Source organism: Cyphomyrmex costatus, unplaced genomic scaffold, assembly GCF_001594065.2.
Source record: "Cyphomyrmex costatus isolate MS0001 unplaced genomic scaffold, Ccosl1.0 scaffold164, whole genome shotgun sequence".
NCBI lineage: Eukaryota > Metazoa > Arthropoda > Insecta > Hymenoptera > Formicidae > Cyphomyrmex > Cyphomyrmex costatus.
The window spans coordinates 865,635-892,418 of NW_017275653.1; the positions used below are offsets into that span (position 1 = coordinate 865,635).

The window sequence follows — 26,784 nt, forward strand, 5'->3', positions numbered from 1 at the left end:
ATGTATGTATGTATAAATGTAAAAAATTAATTTTTTACAATTGGTTTTTATATTTTTAATTATTATACTCTTCACTTTTTTAACCTATTAGAAAAACTTTTAAGACAATTGAAACAATATAGGCATCTCCAACATATTTATCCCTTTTAAGTAAAAGTCATTAAAAGAAAGTTAGAAAATATATAAAATGATAAACATGCAACAATTTATGTATATTTGTGATCAACCAATAAAAACTACTAAAATAATTTATGCCTATATTTTCTCTCATTTCCAAAAATCCTTTTCAATAAGAAACCATTTATTTAGTTTCTACATACATGTGGTATATTTTCTTTATAATTAATGTGATTTTTTTTAACAAAAAATACAAGGAAATCATTATTTACAATATGGTTTTTTTATTTGATGATATTTGTGCTTATCAGTCAAAAGCAATATTACATTCTTGCTAAGTAATATTAGTACTCATAGAAATAATATAACTCACGAAATCTAATGTGTACAAAATGTCAAAGAAATACTTAGACAAGCATATTTGTATTATTTACTAATATACAAGTTATAAAAATTCGTTTTTATATTTCTGCTTTATCCCCCCCCCCTCTATTTCGTGAGTATCTACATCAAGTCATTATATTATAAACAATATTATATTTGATCAAATGATAGAAATAATAAACTGATAAATTGCATTAGCAAATTAAATTGCTCGAAAAGAGTGTCAATAATAAATTTTTCTGTTAAATAGCTTAAATTAACAGAACTCAAAATTTAGAATAGTTTTTTAAATTGAGATCCCCAAAAACTTAGTATTTATAGTACCTAGAATTTGAAAAATCTAAGATCCCCAAAATCTCTAAACATTGATAAAAATCCATGTCCACAGAATTCAGAGTTCACAAAATTTTAATTCCAATAAATCTAGAATTGAAAGAATTACAATCTACAGTAGCAGAATACAACTCGGCATGTTTTCATTATGTATCGACATTTCCATGTTTTCAAAATCGACATTAAAACAATATCTACACATATAAATTAAATGTAAGATAATACATCTTGTTTTTTTTTTTATTAGACATCCGAAATGACGGCATGACGCATGTAGTTGTCCCAAACATATCCTGGAATATTAAACCTTTCTCACTCTAAGTGCGAATTTCGTAGAAATTCCAAAAGAAACTCTTAAAATTCGTTCGAACTCATCTTTATAACGATGAGCTTTTAATAGGGATACTTATAGATATATAAGAACCTTAGAACTGTCTTATTGCCGCTAGTTCTCTATTACAATACGTAATCCAATTCATATCTAATATATTGGTTCTTTGGATCGTTCATAATGCGAGGATAACCAGCCACGAGAGCATCCTGTCCACCAATGTAAAGAGAATTGTATATCTTCCAATAAACGTCACGAACTTTACGGGCTGGATGAAATAAACCCTGTAATACAAAAAAAAATAAATTTGACACTGGTTGACCGCTAGAAGATACGTGTGTTTACGCAATTAAGATAATCACGTACTTGTAGTGTATACTGCAAAATTTTGATCGGTCCAAGCGCAACGCGCAATCCATCTACAGCATCCATAAACGCTTGGACTAAATGCGGCGAGGTCTCGAAAACATTCGGCCATACGTGATTTAATAAATGTATTAACGCATCTTCGCAACCAAATCCGTAAACACCTAATGCCATGTGCTTAATTGCGGCACAGGCGGTCTGCCTATGTACTAGGTCTCTGATAAATCATAAAAAAGAAAAAAAATTGATCAGAAATAATTTAATGATAGAGAAACTAAACAAATTTCTAAATTTAATAGAAAAGTTTTTAACAAAAAATAAATTATATAATCGCAATAGAATTAATGCAATATTTGGAGACCTACCTGTCCATAAGTGCATCTTCTAGCAATGGACTGACAGCGTAAATATAATCTTTACCCATCTCGCCGATATATTCGAACAAAAATGATAAGGATTTTAATACTCCATTTTGCACGTTTAGCTCGGGTACTCTGTATTCGTTCATTAGCGCAGGTAGCACTGTAAAAGGGCTGCAGGTCTCAGCAACGATAGCAATTGCGACTGTGGTACAAACACGATTTTGACGTTCTTGTACTTTTAAGTTATTTAGAAGCGTTGCTAAGACATCGTGCGGTCTGTTTGATCAAAATACAAGGAATATATAAATATTTGTATGTAAAAATATAAAAACATTTATATATATGTATATATATAATTATTAATAAGACTTACCCAATAGCTTTGGCAATGTAGCCAAACGTATTTACCGTTGCTCTTCTAATAGCTTTTTTATGAGCTTTCAGTAGTTCCAGCAATTCGAAGCATATCCTCATCCATTCTCGAGCGGAAACATACTCGGGACCTCGATCTGCGATTCTACCCACAAGATCAATACAATTTTCTTGTACCTACAACAATATTAATAACAAATTAAATTTGACAGAATATTAAAACAATTAAAAAAATATATACACATTTAAAACATTAAATTTTAAACTATTTTAAGAGAATTTGCTTTTATATTTAATAAATAATTTATGTGAAATTGTATACAACCCGATATATATACAAATTTCACCTTTTCATGTCTATTTTTTAAGATCGGTGTAAGCCTTGGTAACAAATCCTTAATGGGTGGCGTCATCTTTGTCATTCCTATGACATTAACAATGGCTTTCAATGCTCCCAAAATGCTACCTAGTACTTCTGGATATTCCTCGCCTAAATACTCGTATAGAACAACACCTAAATGTCCCATCAGTTTTTCCTAGAAATATCACATGTTTATATTAAATTTTATTTTTATTGTCTTATTATATTTTTTATCTTTATATATTTATTAAATGTATTTATTGAATACTTTTTACTCATTAAATATTACGTTATATTAATCAAGAAATTAAAAAAAAAATGCATTCTTACCTCCTGACAAGTCTTCATAACTACCGCGATGCGCGAAATAAGATCCGCAGCTTGTTGTCTGACTTTTGCAGATTTGTTATTCAATCTCCACAATATTGTACCACATATTTGAGGAAGATATGCCTTTACTCTTTTCCCTAATGTATTCACAATAGTACCAAAACCATTCAACATGACGACATCCTATAAATCAAACGTTTGAATTAGTATGTCAATTAATGATTTATAATTATATATAATTAGATTTTCAACAAACCTCAGTAGTCTGTTCTTGAAAAGCATATAAAATTCCATCAATAAGTTGCTCTTCTAGACGCGAATCGACATCCGCTGCTCCTAAGTTACCCATTATTTTCTCAATTGTTTCCATCACCATTTTTCTATATTGTTCATTTTCATCCTTTAAATCATCCACTACTCTATTAATAATCTCTGATGCACCCACTTTGTTAGCTATTTCTACTGTTGTATCCACAAGCTGCAATTTTATAATTATTGTATTATTTATAATACTATATTTTGTGTTACGTACGTAATTAAAAATTTATTCGTAGGATTATCAAAAATATTTTTCCATTACCTGTCTGTAATTTCTGCGATCCAGTGCCATACGATGGTTCCAAAAATGTTTAAAGAAGTGAGGCAAGATTTCATCCTTTATATATTGAGCTTCCACACCATCTGTTGCACAACATTGTTTGACTACCTGTTTTTAAAAACGTAATTTATATAGAAAGTTAGAAAACATACTCAGTATAATATGATGATTAATTTATAAACTATAGTATTATACAAAATTTATAACGATATTATTATATATTTGTACGATAAGTGAAACCTTACCTTCAATACAATTTTTTTCATTTCCTCATCGGGAGATTGAAATTCACGTATAAGGATTAACATTACTTCCCTAGTATAGTAATTTGCATATTCTGCATCCATCAGAGGAATAAGATAACCAATAGCTTTCAAAAACGCTGCTAAACCTTTTCCTCTGTGTGTACGAATGCCTTTCCACAGCGGTTTTAGCACAGAGTCGAAGCTTTCGATACCGTATGGTGTTGCTGCTTCGGCCAGCGCAGCAATGGCTAATGCAGTAATGGTTCGTACCTTTTGTTGTTCATCCACTAAACCTATAATATTTCATGCCGTGTTTATTTTTTCAAAAAAGAAATATAAATATATAATAATTAAAATCTATGGAAATAAAAAAGGTAAAATAATGGTATATGCATTAACTTCAAATTTACCATGCTCTATAATTTCCACCAAGCTCTTCAAATGTGGTAAAATAGCACAACCCATTAGAATAGCTATTTGTTGTACGATCTTGATACCAGTATGTCGTGCTTGCCAGGACTTCTTGCTGCGACAAACGGCTTTTAAGAACGGAAGAAGCGAAGGAATTCCGAGGGCGGATGCAACAACCGCAAATGCTCTTGCTGTCGTGTTACGCACGTATTCATCGATGTTATCAATATCTGGTCTCATTGTGGAAATCATTGTAGCCAATCCTGCAGCTTTTGCCAAGTTAGAAATAATCTCTCTGCCTTCAACACGAGCATAGTAGTCTTCATCGATAAGTAGAGGTTCGATAACAACTAAAATCTAAACAGAGAGCAATTAAAATAAAAACGAAGTAAAACAAATATGACGTAAAATAACAGATAATTGTTGATGCAAAAACAAAAATAATTACCTTATGTACATACGGTCGCACTAAATCGTCCAATTTATATAGAATACGATCAATCACTTTGACCAGTAAATGACGTTCCTGATCCTCTAGGGTAGGTGACATGAGAAGTGGAAGGATTTGATTGAATAACGGTCCAGCACCAAATTCTCTTGCCTTATCGGTGATTTGTCTCAAAGCGGCTTTACGCATTGGAGGAGTTCCATTTTTTATCTTTAAAAGTAATTTCATGATTTTTCTTTCTTTTTGCTCTTCAGGACTCAACGTTTCCTCGTCCACATCGACAAGCAGCTTATCAAAATATTGAGCATCTTCTGGTTTCATAAATGGCAAATTGCCTTTCGGTTGATTATCCACATATTTGGCGCTCTTGTCTTCCGTTTGAATGAAAAAACCCTGAGGTGTACCGGCGATAGGCGTAGGCGTTGCAGTGAGCTTTCTAGCAGGTGTGCGAATAGGTATATATCCTGAAAAAGTACAATTACGCATATATATATTTCAAAATTCATATATTCAATTTTCCTATTTCATAAAATAATTTTGATAATTGTAAAGATTCTCTAAGATTTTTAGGAATTTTAGAAGTTTCAGCATTTTACTTTCTTCAAAACCAAGAATTATATAAACAAAGATATAATACGTTCGATAATGCACTTATAAGTAAAATTATTATTATACAAGCAAAAGGTTTTATATAAAAATAATGCTAATCAATATATTTTAGGTAACATTTATAATGTTTTGACTCGTACAGTCTTTTTCAATTTAATAGACGATTATAAGATAATAAGATATGTATAACTTTTAATCTTTATCCATCTCACATAATAAACCTTGAGATGAATCAGCAATACAACTACTAAGAAATTGTTATCAGCCGCCTAATTCCTTAAATTATCAAGATTATAAGTATATTATAATATATGGAGTAATATATTTACATTATTATTTATAGATATAAATTATACCATATATCAAGAATTATATATTTTTAAAATATTAGATAGTATAGATAAAAGTGCTAGAAAAATATTGATCTTATATTCCTGTCTTACCTGCTGGAGGCTGCAAAATTTTATATCCAGGAGGAAATAGAGCGTCCAACTCGTCATCAGACAAGGGTCTATTTCGTTCATCTATCTCGCGTTCCCAACGATATGCTTGCAGTTGTTCGGGAGTCATAGACATCAAATGTCCTGGGGTTGGCGTGGCCAAACCCATTGCCTTGGGTCCTGTCGGCGTGACGGCACTTGGAGTCAATATTGTCGTTTGATGGGGCGTTGCAAGAGGTGTCGCCGGAGTTTGTGGTGTCATTGAGCCTGGCGTTTGATTCGATGGCGTTTCATCCCATCGACTTCGTCTTTTGCTCGCCGAAGGTGTTGGAGTTTCCTGTATCAAGTCCCCAGCAACTCGATCAGTTCTCGGAGTCTCCGCCCAACCGCTGTTGTGTCCAGGTGTTTCTAAAATAAAATTAATATGTATTTGTATTATGCATATATTTATATATTTATGTTGATGTACTTATATGTTATATTTCTTGATTATACAAAATTTGTATCATAAAAATTAGTACCGATAATCTTATAATTATATTTACAATTATTTTTATAGTTATTTGTAGCAAAGTAATGCAATTCAATACCTCTTTCAGTTTTTGGAGTTTCATCCCAACGATTTCTTCGACTCGTGACAGCTTTTTCATGAGAAGGTGTCTCTCTGCCTGGAGTCACAGCTCCTGGCGTCGCATGTGCCGGTGTAGCATCCCACATCCTCGTACTAACTCCAGGAGTAGCTCCAGGAGTCTCTGCTCCTTTGCCATGACCTGGAGTTTCGTCCCATCTAATAGCAGCTGGTGTTACCTGCAGTATAAAGAATGTTTATAACAAAAGGAAAAAATTGAATTTAGATGACACTTTAATATTAAAATGTTATATCAAATTAAATGAAGTAAAATAGGAGTAAATAAGCGTGTGGGAAATAGAATCGCTAAATGATAAAATAATTTATAAAACAATAACTCCGTTCGAGAAGCGCGCTATCAGCACTATCGCGTCATTCTATTCATTTTAAAAAATTTCTAATCAATAATAAAGATAAAATGATAGCACTGAGACATAGTGCACTCTTTAAATGCAATCAATGTCGATGTTTTTCTAAAGATATTTGCAATTTCAAATAATAAATTTAAATAAAAAAATTAAGGCATTGTGAAAATAACATGACAAACATACATCTGCATTGTCCCAAGAAGTAGGTGTTGCTGAAGCACCAGATAATTTTTTCTGCACTGGAGTATCATCAGTTTGATCCCAACGACCTCTTTTTTTGGGAGCTGGTTTAGGCTCGCCGTTAGCTTTCAAAGTGCCATCCTTTGCCTTTTCTGCTAATCTTTTTCTCAGCTGTGTGAAAATACAAAATATATATTAAAACGCTTGTATGTGTGTGTGATTAAAAATATATTTAATATATTTATCTTTCAAATATTTCTTATATTTTTTGTGTACATTGTATTCAACAAATATAATATTAAAATTGAACATACTTCTGTCTCTTCACCTTTAAGCATCTGCTCTCGCATAATCTCAGTATATGTTCTAGAACCAATATCAGGTGTTTTACCACCTATAATTAAAAGAAATTGATTATAATTTTTAAGTTAACAACTTGAATAAGCAAAATATATGCACATACATAACAATAATTTAATATGTTTGTCTAACTAATTAATAGTTTTTTTATTATTTCATTACTGCAGCCAATTTAAAGTTCAAGTTACAAAAAAATTATACCAACCTTCAGCAAAAGGATCAACACGTTCAGGAGAAATGATCATTCTACGTCTTTTCTGTCTATATTCATCTTCCCTATCAGCTATGGTAGGTCGTCGTCTATCCGCAAATGGATCATAATCCTTCTCTTCTCTATCAATTAAGGTGGGTAATCGTTTGTCCGCAAATGGATCATAATCCTATATATAAACAAAATCTAAATAAACTATAAAAGTTTGATTCACCTACATAAATTTTACAAACTATGTTTTGTAATATAAACTTCATTTTAAAAAAAGAGGAATGAATAAAAAATATTGTTAATAGTAGTAAAATTTGCTAATTAAAAACTATAAATATATTTTAAAAGACATTACAATAATGTACCTCAATTTCATCATTTGTTGCAATTGATGTAACATAGCCATCAAATTTATTGTTGCTACTATCATATATATCCTGATCATAGAAACCAGTTTTTCCCAAAGCAACCTGCTCCTTCTCAGTTGCTGCACTCAACAACTCCTTCTTCTTCGATTGTATCTCTCTGATCTGCGCCTCGATGTCTGCAATACAAATTAATACAAAAACATAATATTAAAATGTAGTAATAAGAGTAAAGATATGTAATAATAAGTAAAAATATATAGATTCAATAGGATAAGATATTGTAAGTGCTGATGAGTTAAGATACGAAATAAAACAACATGTATGTAAAAAATTAATAGTCACGACGCAAAGTCGTTTGTTCGATTGATGGTTCGATAATTTAAATCGCTGACACTTCGTATCTCAAAAATATTCGACGTTCAATCTAAAGTGTAAAGAATACTCCAAGCATCACGTTAACTATAATAATAATAATTCACTGACAGAATTATTGTTTATATACTGTTAAAAGCACAGTTGTCATTGGGCAGAGCGAAACGAGCGTGTTAACTGCGTTTAGACAGACGCTCGTTTTCAGCTGATACTTATTTCACATTAATGTTTGCATGAACGTGATTAACGAAAGTCAATATTAAGCGAAGAGGGAAACCTTTATGCGTCCTCGGAATCGAGTCCATCGTGATGAAAGACCCAGTAAACGATGGACACAGCGAAATGCACTCAGAGACACGCCGATCCAGCAATACGTCGGATTGCTGTTGACAAGATGACGCACTGAATCTGCTGACGCGTAGGTGCTGCACTCAGTCGGCAGCTGAAGTTATTTAATTATGTGCGCAATTGCGCGGCAAAATTATGAATTTGCAGTCGTCACCGAAGAGATACCATTAAAAGTTATCAAACCTGGGCAAATTTTCGTCTTCATTAAAAGGATTCCGAGTATTTGGAGATGATTGAGAAACGCTGACATCCACAACTAATATGAATTTGCAATTATTAACAAAAATATTTGGCTAATATATATATATATATATATCATGAAATTTATAATTTTTATTATATAAATACTGCATAAATAAATATACATACTTGTATATCTGTTACATACTTGTTATATCTTATATATTGTTGCAAAATTATAATTTTTTTGTTACAGTTATCATCTCTATTGATAATCAAACTTGGACGATAATATATATTGTAATAACAATGTTAAATAAAAAATATTAAATTTTAAACGCACATACATGTTTATTTAATAAATCATAAACTTTGTACTGCATTACCAGTTTCTCAATTTAAATAGCCTAAATTAAGGGACACAAACTTTCGTAAGTATGTCGGATCTTTATTTTTTCGGATTTTAACAGTACATCGTTGGTGCTGTCGTTAAAAATATTTCTTTTATATTTAATTGAATATTTAACGAATTTTTAAATACTTTTATGTTGATAAATAAATTTAAAGTATATATAATTCTACTTGTAGATTCAAAATCTTAGTTACTTTTTTTATTTTTTCTTTGCGCATTTGGTTTTATAATTTTTTACTCTTATTAATATAAAATGATATATCTAAAATAAAACAACACAATTTTTAATAAAGTTTTAATGTATAATAAATCATATTATATAAGATAACAACGTGCATTTTTAATATGTTAATACATATTTCATATAAAATTAATATTATTAGTTTGTAATAGAAGTAATAAACTTCCTAAGGATGCTCCATATTAAAACACAAATGATTAGACAAATGACAGCACGAACACGGAAATTATGATCGCAAATAATCTTACTAATTGATATTTAATGTAAGCTTATTGTAGAAACATTCTTTTCCTCCAATATATCATTAAAGATTGGTAGATCGAAAGTGATGTAAATTTATTTTAGATTACGATTTTTATTGAAATTCTGTAACGTTGTATAGTATTATTTAATACATAATAAGTTTACCATCTTAGTCTATAATGTTTATTTAGCAAAATTTTATTTTTATAACAGGTTAAAGTTGACTTTATTGTATAAGATCAATTTTCATGTAAACGAATTTGAACCGCCGCGCGCCACCATTGTGATTGATCTCCCGTGCCATTAGCCAGATGACGCCACGGTGTCGCGTCCAACGATACGCAGGGAGTTTCCCATCTTGCTCGCCAGCTCGTCATTCGTCAACCAGTTCAATCTTCGCCCGCGTAAGCGCGAGAAATGTCGCGACGACTAGCAAAGTGCGCGAAATCGTGTCTGCGTCCCGTCCGTATTCGTCGCACACGATAACATCCGTTCTGTCATCGCACGTTCCGCCCGATTAACTTGATCGACCGCGTTATCGCGCGGAACATTCGTTTTCCCCAGCCGCAATTTTCACACGCGACAGCGATGCACTGTGGGCCAGCAATGGTGGGCGCGTGATTTTGAACAATTTGAGCTATCGAAGGAACGCGCAGGTACGTGTGTGCCGGACGACGAAATACGCGCGACGCTGAGTCCGTTCCGCCATCCGGGAACGTCGCTTATTTCGGGGATCTCGAACGACAGACGGTATTCGAATCGTGCTCTGGCCACGAAGCCCCGATTTCGCCGTTCGACTCCGCTCAGTCGTCCCCTTTTCCTCCCCCTCCCCCTCCCGCGACTGATATCTACGAAAACTCCGTTTGAGGTTAGGTTCCGCGCCGTCTCAGCTACGCGCCGTCGCGCGCGACGTCCTCCGCGACATCTCGTCCGTCGGCGTGCCACGCGTCGGGCCCCGGGACCTATCATGCTTGGCGCGGCACGCCGCTCTTGAGCGAGCTGTCGCATACGCGCTCGAAAATCTGCCTCGCAAAAATGGCGCGTACCGCCGAGAAATGGCGCTGATGTTCCACGACGACTTCGCGCTCCGAACTCTCGGTTTATTTTCATTTTTTTTCCCTCCTCTCTCTGTCCCGCTTTTCACTTCAGCGTGTTCGAATTTGTGTCTGCGTTCAGCGTGTTCGAATATACGCTCGTGTCGAACTTCACTCGGGTGAATGACCGAATGAACGTCCCGCGACTTTTCAAAAGTACATCCACGACCGAATTTAAATTGCTCCCACACCATTTTGAAATTCACACCACGTCGGCGACGAGCGGCGTAATCGAGGTGATTATTATTAGCGTGTAGATCTTGCGTTCGTTTAAGTAAACAAAATTGCATTTGTGATAAAACAATAAATATTTGGATTTCTTCAGACTAGTGTGTGTAAATGTGATTGTTACTATATTATTATTTCGATTAACTGTATTTATCTGAATGGTATTCAGCATTCTTCATATCACAATAGATTGTCTTATTTTGAAGCCAATTTTTTTTATAACAAGTTTCTAAATAAATTAAAAAATAAGTTAAAAATTTAATATTGAAAGTGACTTTATTAATTCATACTTAGTTAATTTATTTATGAGCGGTCCTGTTTCTTAAAAAAAATCTCAAAAAATTTATTTAACTTTTTTTAGATTGTTATGTAAAATCCACTGCACGACTTCCCAATTTTGTATTTATTTTAATTTTGTAAAAGGAATTTTTATTTTTATTAACACTATTTTTTATATTCAATTGTTATTAGACTTATTTAACTGTAAATTTATGTTATTAGGACCAGTATTTACAGTTGATTTTTATATTTGAGACTGTCTTAAGTAATTTTAAAATGTCATAAGTCAATCAGAAGACTATATTAGCATTTTAAGACATTACTTACAATAAGTTATTAAAATAAGAATAAGCTATGAATATTATTTCATGACATTGATATTTTTGCTCAGGTATTGTCGTCATGTCCACTAATAAGGGACAAAACACAAGGGCTCTAGTAGAACCCTTGACTTTGGATTCGCGTACACTAGGAGATAGCGATCTCAGTGCACTGAGTTTATCTCACGGCAACGAGCAGTATACATCAAACGACTTTGAGGAGTTTGCGAATATTCAAGCGGAACTGGAATGCATAAACTCGGAGGGAGTTATGACGGATGAGCAGATAGTAATTGATGAGAACGTTGAGACTGATACGACAGTACCTGATGTGGAGATGACTGAAATTTCTGAGCAAGTGCAGAATGAGCACATTTACACACTAGCCAATCAAAGCAACCAGAATATTGTATTTCAAACAAAACCCACTGTGCAGAGAGTACCAATGTCAGCAGTCCAGGTAATGTTTTCAGTTACAATTCTAACATACTGCTCAAATGCCATAACCTATTAACAAGAACTTTCTCTTTAGGTAAAACCAACCATCTGTCCAACCACACAAAGCCAGTCTATTATGATAGTGTCACCTGTGAGTGGACAGGGTACCAGCCAAATTTTAAAAATTTCACATCCTCCGACAGCTTCAGCTGAACAGTTACAATCTTTAGCACAGACTCTGATCACTGGAAAATCCGCAGATGGAAGCGTTGTTCAATTAAGGACACAACCTGCCAAGCCAGTCACAACAACTAGTGCCTCTGGGAACATCACAATTAGTAATGTGCAGAATGTTAAGTTTTCGCAGCCAACTACGTTGAAACGGACAACACAGAATGTCTCGCAAGGGCGTAACGTAAGATGTTATGAATTTATGATCTTCAGAATCCTTCGTAAAGTCATATAATACATTTAAAATGCAATAAAATATGAATTTCCGGATTAGGTTACATTTATATTATGTATCTTATTCAAAAATTTTAATTTTTTAATCTTTCAATCTTGTATAAAACCGAAGCATACTGTAAAAATCGAACTTGAGACTCACTAATCATTCTCACATGGAGTTATTCTTGTAAAATAATATTATCTAGCAAAATAATGTATCAGATATTAAATTACAATATTTTTTTGTAGGTATACACAAAGATGATATTGACAGGAAATCAATCACAATCCGGTACTCAGCAAGTTCTCATCACGAGTTCACAAAGCGAAAATCAATCGGCTCAAGGGATTAAATTTCTTAATAATACCTCTTCTACTTATGTCAGCCCAACGAAAAATATAACATTGGCACAGATGGGCACTATACTCTCTACCAACAAACAACATATTTTACCAACATCTTCTCCAAAGCAGGTTTGTTTCGAGTTATATGATACAAGTCATAAATTATATGTATCTTGCACTACAAATAGTTATGTATTCTTTTATCTTTTCATAGAGTGTGATACTGAACAAGTTGTTACAGTCTTCAACATCTCAGCAATCAAAAGTCACTATAATACCAACAAATACTGTAAAATCACCTACAAAAATCCTTCCTGCACCAACTGTAAATATTCAGGCCAAGTCTTCGACGACGACGAATCAGCAACCTACATTCGTTACGACCAAGTCATCCACGCAACAAAATCCGCAGAAAGTGATTATTAGACAGGTGAAAAGATAATGAATTATATCCAAATAATTCTTTTATACATTTTAAAAATTATATTTATTTCTCGATAAATTATACTTTATAAAAATTCTTTCTTTAGGGTTCTTTGAAACCTAGCAATGTACTTGGAAGTGGACAAGTCATTAGAATACCTGCTAATCAGAACATTGTGACTGGATCAAATCAAGTTCATCAAATTCAGATGTCTGGAAGACAAGTACATATAATTATTTCATAATTTATTCTTGATTAATTGTAACTGTACAATATGTGTGCGTGTGTATACATGTATTATAATATACGATTTCTTTCAGGTGCAATATGTGAGATTAGTTAGTACTCCTTCAACAGGATCTACCAATGTTGTTACTGTGGGCAAATCAAAGGCCAGTGCAACACTTCAGACTGTAGGTATCGGTCAGAAAATAGGAAATCAGCAACAGATTGTAAAGGTATATGGAAATTCAGTAACATCTCTCAATTTTTCAGCAAACAATAAAAAACATAAATAAAAACATATATATGCTTTTTATTTTTAATTTTAGAAATTTTATCCATATTAAGATAATACTTTATACAATATTTTAGATGCTTCTACTATTTAAAATGTATATCGCAAGTGACGTTTTTTATTATGTGACTTTTATCCAGGTTGTACCACTAAATACTGGAAATCAATCTTTGAGAACTGTTGCACCAAAGGCAACATTGACAAGTGGTCAAAAATTACTCATACCTGCGGCGGCTGCTACTGCAGCAACTGTTGGCGGTCAGTCGAAGAATACGGTAGCAATTCCTGCATCAGCATTAAGCCAATTAGCATCAGGACAGGCAGTCTTGTCAACCAATCCAAATGTTAGGAATATTGTTGTTCTACCTGCTCAATATATTCAACAACAGGTTCAATATCCATTTATGTGATCATTCAATTTGCTTGCCTTTTTTTTCTCTTACGTACTAATATTAAATAAATTGAAAAATAAACTTTAAGTCTTTCTCGAGCCTTCCAAAAAATTTGTTAATCTTGGCCGAGGTAATATTTTTCATAATAAGTTTATTACAGTTTTTTTAAGATTTTAGGGGAATTATTAATATTTCAGATGGATTATATTAAAAGTCTGATAGTAACGGCGCACAATTATAATTCTGAAATAAATTAATTTAATGAATATGTATATGTATTAGTTCAATATCTAACTTTGATTATATATTGACTTGTTGAATTTAGATGAAATTTTTTATCTTTATAAAGAGAGTACCGCAGTTAATTTTCACATACTTTTTGAAAATACGAATATCTTAAATTACATAATTTTATAAAAACTTATATAAAATATTGCTATTTTGTCTGGATAGTCAACAGATGAAGTAAAATTGAAGTCTCCAACAACGCCAGGTCTCTTAGGAAGCTCGCAAAGTTCTACAGCGACTTTATGCGTAATTGATGGAAAAAATTCTCAAAGAGGAACTTACAGCAATGTAGAGCCGAATGGTATCAGGCCAAGAAAACCATGCAACTGCACCAAATCTCAGTGTCTTAAACTGTAAGTATTTTATTTAAAAAAATATTTGATAAAATTTTATTCGATTATTAATTTAAACATATTTTTTATCTAGTAGGCCTTGGATTTTTACTTTCATTTGTTATTTTCATATCTGACAATGCGACAGTTAAAAGCATCTTTTTAAAAGTAATATTCAATAAGATATACGTAATATTTCTTACTAAAAAATTATTGAAATTTGAGCAAGTTTAATCGAAGTAAACCATTAGAAATTATTAAAAATTAAAACTTTTTAAAACAGAATCAATCCGCTTGCAATTCTTATGTTTTAATTTAAGTTTTGTTTATTATTTGAATAAAATCTAAATAGAAATATTTATATCATAGTTATTGCGATTGCTTTGCAAACGGTGAATTCTGTCATATGTGCAATTGCAATAATTGTTCGAACAATCTTGGTAACGAAGAAGAACGACAGCGTGCAATTAAATCCTGCTTGGAACGTAACCCTAACGCCTTTCGACCTAAAATTGGAAAAGGTCGTGAAACTGGCGAAGATATAAGGAGACATAACAAAGGCTGCAATTGCAAACGTAGTGGTTGTCTTAAAAATTATTGCGAATGTTATGAGGTATTCTGAACTATATAGATATTGTTTAACAAACAATTAAGCTTGTAGATACACTTTTTCATGATTCCTGAAAAATACAGCAAATTATACTTAATTTTAATTTAATTTTTATTCTTTTATTACATTTTATATATTTCCTTCTAACAATGTGTAACTAATGTATATATATTTAGTAATTGCTTATTTAATATAAAATGTTCAAAATTTAATTTACATGCAAACATTTTAATAATATTTAATAGTTTTGAATATATATACCTATTTGTTGATAAAGAAATTCAAATATGTATTTTTCTTTTAGGCTAAAATTCCATGTTCTGAGAATTGCAAGTGTATAGGCTGTCGTAATATTGTCGATCCAATTTTACAGAAGAAATTTTTAAAAGATTTAGCGGAAGCAACCGAAGTCAAAACGACTAAGCTTAGTTTAAATAAGACGCAGTTGCAACTATCCGAAATGGCATTTAGACCACCTGCAATATCCAATACTGGTACAAGGTATGACAAGACATTCTTTACAAATATTGTAATTTTTCAGAAACCTAGAGACAATGAACGTAGCATGATAGTAGGTTTCATAATTTCATATATTTTTATTATATATTTTAAAAGTTATGTTTATTTTTTATTTATTATAGACAACCATTTAATTTTCTGACGGAGAAGGTAGTGGAGATCACGTGTCAATGTTTGATGGCGCAAGCAGAAGAAGCGGAACGTAATATGTTCGACGACGAGACGTCCCAGCGTCTCATTATTGAGGAGTTTGGTCGATGCTTAAGGGAGATTATTGAATCGGCGCACAAAGCTGAAGCTACTTAGCAGGTGCACGTGCGATATTCGCATTGTAATTTTCATCTATCACTATTAATTATGAGAATTGGATATAAATAAAAATAGTATATATGTGTGTTGGTACCAAAGACATTATATTACACAAGATAAAATACGAGAAGTCTTGGTGGAAAGTCTTTTTAAACTCACCAAATTAGTCTTTAAAACGCCTTTTAAAGCGAATATGCGACGAACAATTCCACGTGTAAATTGCTTCCGAGTAGTATATGAAAATGATATACATATATGAACTATAAATGAGAGCAGATTGTTTTCTTCAATCTTTAACTAAAAAAATGACGTTCTATAATTTATTATCAACGTAAGATAATGAATATTTTCATCGTTTTTATAAATAAATCATGTTTGACTATTTAATTGTGAATAAGGCAAAAGAAATGACGTTATTTTGCCGATGAATGGGAAATTTTTTATTTGGAATATATTTTTTCAGGATATAGTAAATGACATATTAATAAACAAGAAGCGATAGCTGCTCACTTTGCAGTTCAATTGCTTGATTATCATTACCACTTAACAAATATACAGTGTTCAGAGAAGATGATAAAATATTTCGTAACTTTATTTCACAGTCTATCAGTTGCATTTCGTGCATATTTTTAGAAATAGTCGTTATATTTGCAAAATAATATATATTACATACTAAAATTAAAATATAATTACAAAAATTTCATTGATTTACGCCTTTCTTTATAAGTTTATTTAATCATAGAAAAGTGCCTATAATGGTTTAAATCACAGTTGCTACGGTATGTATTTTAATTTAATAATAGTACAAATATATAAACTTCATTTGTATATTTCAAAATATACTAATAAAACAATAATATTAATAACGTTAATATTAATACATTAACGTTAGTAATATATGATGTATGATAACTGCGACTTCAGCTTTTATAGAATTTTCCTCCTGTAATTTCATATTAAAGAATCTTAGTTATATTTACACCACACTTATTTAAAACTGTGAATATTAGGTGTTTTTTTATAATAGCACTATAAATATCAAATAAAACTCTACTTTTAGTAAAAGTTCTTCATATTACATATGAAGAATTCTATTATCCGTTAATACTCTTAATCTTAATTCATACTTAGTTTTTAATTGCTTGTAACTTAGGTTATCGATGTTAATTGAAGCAAATAACGTTATTCTTTTAGACTACAAGAGGAAATATGCGATGTTTAAAGCATTCTGTATTATAGTATATATATATAAAATTAAAGCTACCTATATTTTATATAATTTTTAAATTAAAATTCTAATCAGAAGTGCAGCTGAGTTTATATAGAGATATTTATATGCATTCACATTATATTATATGCATTGCGATTAAAATGTACATACATCAAGATAGCCTCCCTTATTTTTGCCCAATGGATGAATATTTCTATTTAAATATTGCTCTAAGAAAACAATTCATCATTTATTCTCTTTAGTTCTCTCTTCTTTTCTCCTCCATCTCTCTCAGATTTCGTTTATTTTTCTCTTATGCCTTTTGATATTTAATATTTATGTGCACAGGATACTTCAACATTATTGCGATGCATGCTTAAGTTTGAGTTACTGTATATAATGAGTCTATTGGCGGATTATGAAGTGTTAACTTCGAAAATATCAAGTTACGGAATTTTTAACTTTAATTATATATCACATATTCTATATACATACATGTGCATATACAAATATATAGAATTTTATAATTTTGCAGTATCTACATATATACTAATAGGACAGCAGCGAAATACAATTGTAATATTTACAAATGATTGTAAAAATACTTTCCTTATCTCGCCAATTTTTAAATTAAATTTTGAACTTAAATTAAAATTTGAATATTCAAAATTAAATTATTTTATTTTATAAAATAAGATTTTTCAAGTAGTTAATATTTTTCAGAACGCTGTTAATGTTTTTTGAATATATCTATAATAGCAGAATTAAATTACTGTTTTGATACCAGTAACTTTTATGCTATACAATACTCACGTAGCAAGAAATGCTCTCCGGAATAATGCAGAATAATGTACAGTAGAGGATTTTAGTACTTCGTTATAAATGTTGATTATGAATACAGGATTTTTAATGATGGGTCTTACAATGTTACTTGAGCGACTTTAAGTGTAATCATACTTCAAGAAATAAATAGTTGAAAAGAAATTATATTAATATGTATCTTATCATTTTTATAAATATTCTAAATATTTCAAGTATAAGACAGTTGTTATATCAATAAATATAGAATCTTGTAAGGAAATTGAGATGTTAAAAATAAAATGTATCACAAGAAAATCTTGTTTAAAAAATATAATATTATCTATACTCTGCAAATTCGCATGTATATTATATTTTTACAATTCATATTTACAAGTGTTTTATAAATTTATAATAAAATTTTTGTGTACGTGCTCTTTATACTATATTTACCTAAAAAAATTATTTTAGATTTTATTGTATGAAACAATAAAATTGACAAGTTTTTTTTTTTAAATAAAAGTATTTAATAAAAAACTAAATTTTTTTGCAAATGTATGTAATACTATTTAAAAAGAATAATAAGATACAAGTTTTTTAATACATATCAATTGTTAAAGAGTACATCACCTAAAATTTGATTATCTTATTTTTTGGTTTATTACTCTCACATTTTTCTTTTGTATCTTCCTGCAAGGATTCTATGGCATTATCCATTTTTTCTACTGTAATGATGTTATCTTCCTTGGCATTCATTAAGTCCGGACAATCCTTCTTTAAATGTGTCACAGCTCCGCAAACTTTGCAACAACCACCATGAGGATAAATTCCTTTGGGATTATCAGGGCATTGCATAGCAATGTGACCTTGCTCGCGGCAGATGAAGCATTTGGCATATCTATAGGTGGAATCCTTGTTAACTTTGCATTCAAAGTGTGTGTGTTCCGTTGAACCACATTTGAAACAGATGCCTGTGCAGGCCTCACTGCGATCAAGCTCAGGACAATCGGATAGATTGTGTCCAGATTTGCGACAATTGAAGCAGACGAGTTTCCTAATGCGTGCCAAGGCTTTCTCAGCCTTGCGTCTCTCCAGCTTCATTGCTATATCCACTTCAGATTTTGGTATACCTGAATAATAATAGAATGCAATACAAATGTTATATTTTGAAACTGAAATTTTTAATATCTTATTATTATCATACGAAATATTTTAATTAAATCTATGGAGATTCTTAAATAAGATTTCTCAATTTCTGTTTAAAAAATTTGAAAAAAATGTATAAAGAAAAGCCAAAGTAACTCTTCAGTTCCATGAGAATTTTTACATGTTAACAAATATATATGAATATATTTAATTTTTTTATAAATTCTTGTAAAATTCAAAATGAAAGCCATACTATTGTATATTACTATCATTATGTAATTACCCTTCAATATCATTTTCTGTTTAAGTTCTGTCAATCTTTCTGCATCTTCTTTTCTAACAGGGAATCTATCATACATAACAATTTTAGTTTCTACACCATTGATTATTATTTTGGTAACACCAACATCTGGCTTTCTTCTCTTATATTCTTGCTTTTTCTTCATCTTTTCCTCTCTTGTATATATATTGCTAATTTTGTCAGAGACATCCTTCTTAAATCTCTTAGATCCATCATTAGACATTTCTAACTTCCTTTTTTGATTCCGTTTCTGTCGTTTGCTCAACACAACATAATTTGAATGTGTATCTTGTGAAGTATTTAATTTTTGTGCATCTTTTTCATTAGATACCGAATTTGTATTATTGTCTTGCTTCTTTTTCTTTTTGTTAGTTGTCTTTCTATCTGTTGTTTCAATTTTTGTATCTCCTGTTTCATGTGACTTTTTTATATTATTTTCAGAATTTTTTGGAAAATCTTTTTTTGATTTTAAATTCTTATGTTTTTCTGTATTAGACTTGGATCTATTATCTTCAAATTCTGCCCATTGAGTGTTATCATTGGTGCTATCATTTTTAAAGGAGTCTTCATGTTCTTTCAATAATTCCTTCGCTGATTTTTTCTTCTCTACGGATTTATTTTTGTTCTCCTCTAATTGCTGTTTCATTACATTCCATGGTGTAGCTTCATTCGGCAATCTCTCATTTGAAGCTTTAGATCCTTTTGCTCTTGCATATCTGGTCATCTTTTCTTGCACTGACAGAAAAGCATAATTATTTCAGATTCTTTATTTATTTCAATTTATCAAAGAGTGTTAGAAGTTTGATCTTTCTAAGTTTTAAAATGTATATTGAATTGATAAGTTAATAAGTTAAATTTTTTTTATAATACAAATATTTATAAATTTTAATTAGTTAGTTGAGCTATTTGGCTTTCAATTTTAATGAAATTAGACTTACATCATTAAATTAGATAACAAATTTTAATTCAGCTATGCATATATAACTAGAAAAATAGGTGTATCATACGTCTTATAAAAATAAATTTCTCTTTGCAATAATTAAAAAATTTAAAAATATTCTTCTAATAATTGAAAAACATAAATATTAGTTCGCATTAAAAAATTTAAATTTACTTTTAAAATAAATATTTTCTTACCAATTCTTTTGTTGGAGTGTTCGTAGTGTATTATATGTTTATATACTTCATACTTCACGTGGAAAACTCAAATTAGAGGTTAGGAAATCGGGATTTCTTTAACATAGGAAATTTTGTGTGTTCCAAAACTACATCCAACTTATCTGTTTAGTACGGCCAATAAGTAATGGCTGCGTTCAGCAGAGAAAGCAGCTTTGCAACTGTTGTCAAATTCTTGAATATGATTGGCTTATACATTTAGATCTAATGAGGAAATAAGGGCAAGACCAATCATATTAAAGAATTTTACAACAGTTGCAAAGCTGCTTATTGTGCTGAATGCAGCCATTGGTCCTTACATCATGGACGGGAATTTATTGGCCCTGGCCCTGTTCCTGCTGTGCTTCACCAGCTCCGCTCGACTCCGCTGTGTTCGCGTCTGCTTGGCTTGTTTGCTAACGTTTTCTGTATGTAATTTCTCGTTGGAGTATTCTCTAAAGTATATCCCAAGAGAAAACGCTATAATATTTTCAAGAAATGGCGGAGTTTGTGGAGAAACGGTGTCAGGATATGATTCCAGAGCTGGAGCAAATGGAGAAGCTCAAGCTCTTTGATAAAAACGAGATTCGGTGAGTGAACATGAATTTAGGTTATATACGCGTGCATGCGTTTGTGAATCGAATGGTTTTCAAATGTTGAGGTTTGTTATTATATTTTTAGAAGCATCGCCAAGAAACTCAAAGAATATGAGTATAAAATTCAACGACACACGAAGACTAAGGAGGACTATCTTCGATACATACAGTATGAAATGGATCTGCTAAAGTTAATCAAGCAGCGAAGAGATGTGAGTATCTACGTCTACATTCAAATTTTGTCATATAATTTTATATACAGGGAATCTAGACATTCGAGGGTAATCTTACTGTAGTATGAAACTTCATGAAAAATTAAGTAATAAAAGTGCAAGCCATTTTTTTCCATAAAGTTGGTTTTTAAGTATAAATGTTTAAGTGTAAAATTTGACTAATAATAAGCATTGGTCAAAATATTATTTGTCCATGTGACAGTGTACATGCAGCAACAATGTTTTACTTAGTATCTGATACCATTGTACGTATGTCACATGAATAGATACCTTTTTAACTAACTTTTATGATTAGTCAAACACTTTAAACGTTTATACTTAAAAAACTACCTTACAGAAAAAAAAGGCTTGTACTTTTATTATTTTTTCATGAAATTTCATACTAAAGTAAGATTACCCTCAAATTTCTGAATATCCTATATATACATATATATATATAAAATATAGATATAGGTAATTGTATTTAGTCTAAAATTTTGTTTTTTTTTTATTTTAGAAATATGGTATTACTCAGAAGAGGTCAGTCATTGACTATGGCATAACTAATAAGATGGATAACTTGTACAAAGAAGCAATATCTAAATTTCAAGATGATATTCGATTTTGGGTTGCTTATATGAAGTTTTGTAAGCATATGGTAGGTAGCGAAGTAAGTAAATTATCATTTCATTGTACAACTTAATACATTATTTATTCCTACAGCACTTCCACAGTAATATCAACAACATGTTAGGCAGAATGCTACAAGTACATAGAGATAAGCCAAAATGTTGGCATATAGCAGCATATTGGGAATTAGAAGAGAATAAGAATAAGCACAGCGCACGGCAGTATCTTCTTAGAGGTTTACAAAAACATCCTAACTCTCAATTGTTATATATTGATGCTTTCAAGTAAGTACAAAGTGTATTTCTTAATAATTTTTTGTATTCTATCAATCACTCAGTTAAAATACATCTGTATTTCTTTTTAGACTCGAACTGGACAATCGTTTAGCGACAGCTTCTACTACTGCTGAAAACTCTGAGAACCAGGAAGGTCACATTGATCCAGTACCGACAACAGATGATAGCGAAATTCCAATGCCATTGAAAACGGCATTCTTTATATACCAACAGGCTTTTGATCGTATTAAGGATATTAAATTTATAATAAATTTGCTCAACATCACAAATGAGCATGATAACACCAAGCCATTGCAGATAAAAATTATTCAGTATGTATATATATATATATATATATATATATGTGTGCGTACGTGCGTGTGTACACACACGTGTTATTAATAAATCTCTAAGTATGATTGTTCACAATAGTTAAACAATTAAAGAAATAATTTAATTATAGTGATATGATTCGAGAGTATACTCATGAGCCTTTAATGTGGGATACATTGGCGCGTCGTGAATTACAAGGCTTAGTGCAACCAAGCATCAGTGATGCGTCGACAGAATCGGAGAATGCTGAGGAAAAATCTCTGAGAACTCGTATCACATCTTGCAGCAAAGTTTACCAGGCTGCTATAAAGGAAATCAAAACTGCAGAAATCTGGTCGTTGTATATAGAATGCTTACTGGAAATTAATCGCGATCTGCGATCATTGCCAAATTTGAAAAGAAAACTCTTGAAAACCGCCTTGATGCAGGCTCATCGAGTAAAAAAACTAAAAGAGGAACATTATCTGCACTGGGTTTGTACTCAACATTTCTTTAATATCCACAGTATATATAATTTAATAATTATGAACAATACTTGTGCTTAAATTTGATTACAATTCATATATCTAATAATAAATTTTTTTTAATAATTTTTATTTTAAGAATATCTATTCGAAATTTTCCACACACAATTAAAATACCTGTTAAATTAAAATGTTTTTTTTTAATTTGAAGAATGTTTAGAAATTATACTGAATAACATTTGTTTCTCTCTTTCCTAAAATATGTAAAAATGACTATTGCATTCAGGTTGATATGCTGAATGTCGACAAGAAGTCGAGCAAAGACGACGAAGGTATGAGAAAAAAACTGGACGAAATATTACAAGGAGCGACTAATATTGTACCAAACAGCGTCGGTATATGGCATGCGCGACTTAATCATTTATTAGAATGTGGCTTGGAGAAGGAAGCGTATGCTATGTTGCCAGAGGTAATAAATCTTGCAAGTTATCACTATATTTGATCTTACCGATATTGAGAATTTTGTGAATTAGGTGACGGACAAGTTAGGCGAGAAAGCATTACCATTGTGGAAAATGCGAATCTTGCACGCTCAGATAAAAAGCTTGGAAGAGGTTGAGGAAAGCTTTAAAGCAGCTCTACAATATCCCTTAATCGCTAAAGATATTAAGATTATGTGGCTTGAATGGCTTGTTTTAACAAAAGGTAATGATATTAATCACACATTAATTTTATTTACTTTCCTCTTGTTATCAAAGTCTAAGCACTATGTATTAAGTAATGTCCATACTTGGACTTGTTAACAATAAGAGACAAACTAAACAATACCAGACAATTCTAAAGAGAATTTTAATTCTAACACATTATCTCGTGCCAATATTTTTTACAACATTAACTTTAAACTCTACATTGGACTTAATATAATTTTCGCTATTAAACGAAGAATTTGTTATTGAACTCTACATCTTTACATAATTGACTTGTATTATTGTTGGACATGGTGTATGCCTATATCTCTAATTACCACATCATATGCAAAAAAAATTCTGTCTGGTTATTATCTAGGTCTCTCGTTGTCATTTTATAGTTAGATTTAAATGTAAAATTTATAAGTTTTTGTTTTATGTTAATCTAAAGCCTATTCTACAATTGCGTAAGTGTAGTTGTACGAAATAACTAATCACAGTCAAATACGAAAAAATGTTCGACTGTAATTAGTCAATCTTTACAACTACAGCCACTCACAACTACGTTTACGTGATTGTAAAATGAACTTTCCTCAAATGAACTCACTTTCTGTGAGTCGAAACTTTATATATTTGCTATTCATTAAATGGTTAAAAAGAATCTGAATATTCAAATATCTTATTTACTTGTCTTGTGGTCGTTTTAAATTAGAATATTTTGCTTTGCAAACAAACGAGCGTTATCTTATATTATCATTTATTATATATTCCTATTAATGAGAAATGATTTTTTTAAGATATCTATATCTATTTTTGCTTTTCCTCAGGCATCCGTGCAGCTCGCAAGGCGTACAGCGATCTTTCTCTTCAACCTTTCACTTCGTTGGAATTCCACAAGAAGATGATCTCGCTGGAGTTTATACAGCCGGAGACCCTGCCTAAGTACATACGACGGCCGTATGAGATGGCGTTAATGAACTTTGGGACTCATAACACGTCCATCTGGTTAGATTTCATTAAATATGAGATGCAGCATGGAGAACCAAAGAAAGCCAGCGATATCTACGAACGGGCAGTCAAAACGTTAGATACTAGCTTAACTTATTCTTTCATTCGAGATTATAGCCTGATCATGGCGAAACCAGATTCCATAAAATGATGTTAATCGTGAGCGTGTACTGTACATATATCAATGAAGCGCGATATGTATGTATCACATGTTCGCATATTGTTATACACAAGACTACTTCCTAACTTGCGTTATTTGTAATTAGTAGAATAATATATTATTTCGATAAATGTTTAAGATATACATCTAGGATCTTCCACGAAAAGTTATGAAATATGCTCGTTCGATGTTTTATACATATTTTATATTATAAAACTTGAAGGAGACTTTTTTTTATATATAACAGGAAATGTTATTTTTTTATGTATAAATTATAATTGCATTTGAGCAAGTCTTATCTACAAAATGTCAAGTTAATTATCAAACTGCACATACTATAGAAGTTATAACGATAAGTTGAACCCAATATGTAATGTTCCTCTTTTAGTAATTTGCTTATCAGTTCGTATCAAGATGGTCTTTAGGAGTTACTTCAGCTAATATTGTAAACAAATCGTTGATTTTCGGTCAAACCCAGCATATATACTTACTTATGTGATTGTGACGAAATAACAAATTTTTTCTAACATTAAAAATGTAACTTTTAATTGTTATTTTTCTAGTATATCAAATTATGAATTTGACTTTTTACATCATGTTTTATATGTTGAAAAGAGTTAGACGAGTGTATTTCTTAAAAATATCTAAAATTAAATATACATTCTAAAAAACATGCATTTACAAATAAACGTAACATAACGAATAATTGCGGAAATATATAGTGAAGATATAAAACACGATTATCATTGTAATTATCATTCCTCTCATTTCGAATCAGTTTCGTAACTTTTTCCCGAATTGAAAAGATGACTTCAAAGTCGTCTTTGAGTCATTTAAAAAATGACAATCAAATTTAGACTTGATTTAATCGGTTATTAACTTATCACGCTCTTATCTGCACTATTTTATTAACATCGATGGAATTATAATTCTTTGTTGCTTAACACTATATATATATATATATATATATATATAAACATTAAATAACTGTCGATTAATTTACTAATTAATTTAATTAAGTACATCTACTGTTTTTAATTTTTACTGTTTTAACAAAAGTTAAGCTATAATTTGTTAGGATTAAATTATTTTTTTTTGTTTACATGTCGAAAAAAAAATATATTAGGAATAATGATAATTATTCATTAATTAGAAATTTTGTTCTAAGAGCAATTTTGCTGCTTGAATTAATCGCTGATTAAATTAATGATCTTAAATGATTAAATAAATATCTATCATTTTGTTAAGAAAATATTCTATTTTTTATTGTTATTTATAATGCGTGAAGAAAATAAAAGTAGGAATAAAAATATAGTTAATTTTATAGTTTGAAATATTCTAGAATCTACCAATTGGATTAATCTGATTAATCGCAGGTTAACTTAAATCGGAATGTGATCCTAGTTTTTAATCTTTCTTTGTATAAACTTCCAATTATTATTTTCCTATGTCCAATAGGAAAACGTATTGTTTAGGAATTTCAGCTAGCGATAATCTTATCGCCAGAAGAAAAAATTTCTATTGAATTATCGAATGTCATGGCGGACTTTATCAGTAATATTCGATGAAGAAAAAAGGAATTAAAAAAATTGTATAAATCATTTAATTTTGTAACTCAATGAGCTAAAAAAATTCTTGAGTTAATTGGTAGTTCGATGT

General features: G+C 30.8%; 4 protein-coding genes across 4 annotated transcripts; 2 read left to right on the top strand and 2 right to left on the bottom strand.

The window, feature by feature from the left end:
• Positions 1–1,062: 1,062 nt before the first annotated feature.
• On the bottom strand, positions 1,063–8,490 carry Sf3b1 (splicing factor 3B subunit 1). The gene is made up of 18 exons (XM_018536983.1): positions 8,463–8,490; positions 7,811–7,989; positions 7,449–7,623; positions 7,198–7,277; positions 6,887–7,054; positions 6,298–6,514; positions 5,711–6,115; positions 4,659–5,122; positions 4,210–4,567; positions 3,800–4,092; positions 3,537–3,662; positions 3,213–3,434; positions 2,957–3,139; positions 2,613–2,801; positions 2,267–2,442; positions 1,897–2,169; positions 1,532–1,748; positions 1,063–1,449 (listed from the first exon to the last, which is right to left on the bottom strand). Exons 1-18 carry the CDS (start codon positions 8,488–8,490, stop codon positions 1,291–1,293), a joined length of 3,912 nt encoding a protein of 1,303 aa, XP_018392485.1. The 3' UTR covers positions 1,063–1,290.
• A 2,172-nt stretch (positions 8,491–10,662) lies between these two features.
• Positions 10,663–16,419, top strand: LOC108771684 (Myb-interacting protein 120). The gene is made up of 12 exons (XM_018537032.1): positions 10,663–10,939; positions 11,602–11,990; positions 12,063–12,383; positions 12,665–12,889; positions 12,975–13,190; positions 13,291–13,407; positions 13,505–13,642; positions 13,842–14,090; positions 14,547–14,734; positions 15,083–15,326; positions 15,628–15,824; positions 15,965–16,419. The coding sequence occupies exons 2-12, from the start codon at positions 11,613–11,615 to the stop codon at positions 16,146–16,148; spliced, it is 2,457 nt and encodes an 818-aa protein (XP_018392534.1). The 5' UTR covers positions 10,663–10,939; positions 11,602–11,612; the 3' UTR covers positions 16,149–16,419.
• Positions 16,420–18,789: 2,370 nt separating this feature from the next.
• On the bottom strand, positions 18,790–20,827 carry LOC108771721 (zinc finger CCHC domain-containing protein 9). Its single transcript, XM_018537082.1, has 3 exons — positions 20,744–20,827; positions 19,589–20,341; positions 18,790–19,289 (listed from the first exon to the last, which is right to left on the bottom strand). The coding sequence occupies exons 2-3, from the start codon at positions 20,328–20,330 to the stop codon at positions 18,790–18,792; spliced, it is 1,242 nt and encodes a 413-aa protein (XP_018392584.1). The 5' UTR covers positions 20,331–20,341; positions 20,744–20,827.
• Positions 20,828–21,199: 372 nt separating this feature from the next.
• On the top strand, positions 21,200–25,198 carry LOC108771701 (U3 small nucleolar RNA-associated protein 6 homolog). The gene is made up of 9 exons (XM_018537059.1): positions 21,200–21,351; positions 21,443–21,569; positions 22,087–22,227; positions 22,293–22,483; positions 22,564–22,806; positions 22,938–23,280; positions 23,558–23,740; positions 23,805–23,976; positions 24,785–25,198. Exons 1-9 carry the CDS (start codon positions 21,260–21,262, stop codon positions 25,114–25,116), a joined length of 1,824 nt encoding a protein of 607 aa, XP_018392561.1. The 5' UTR covers positions 21,200–21,259; the 3' UTR covers positions 25,117–25,198.
• Positions 25,199–26,784: the final 1,586 nt, after the last annotated feature.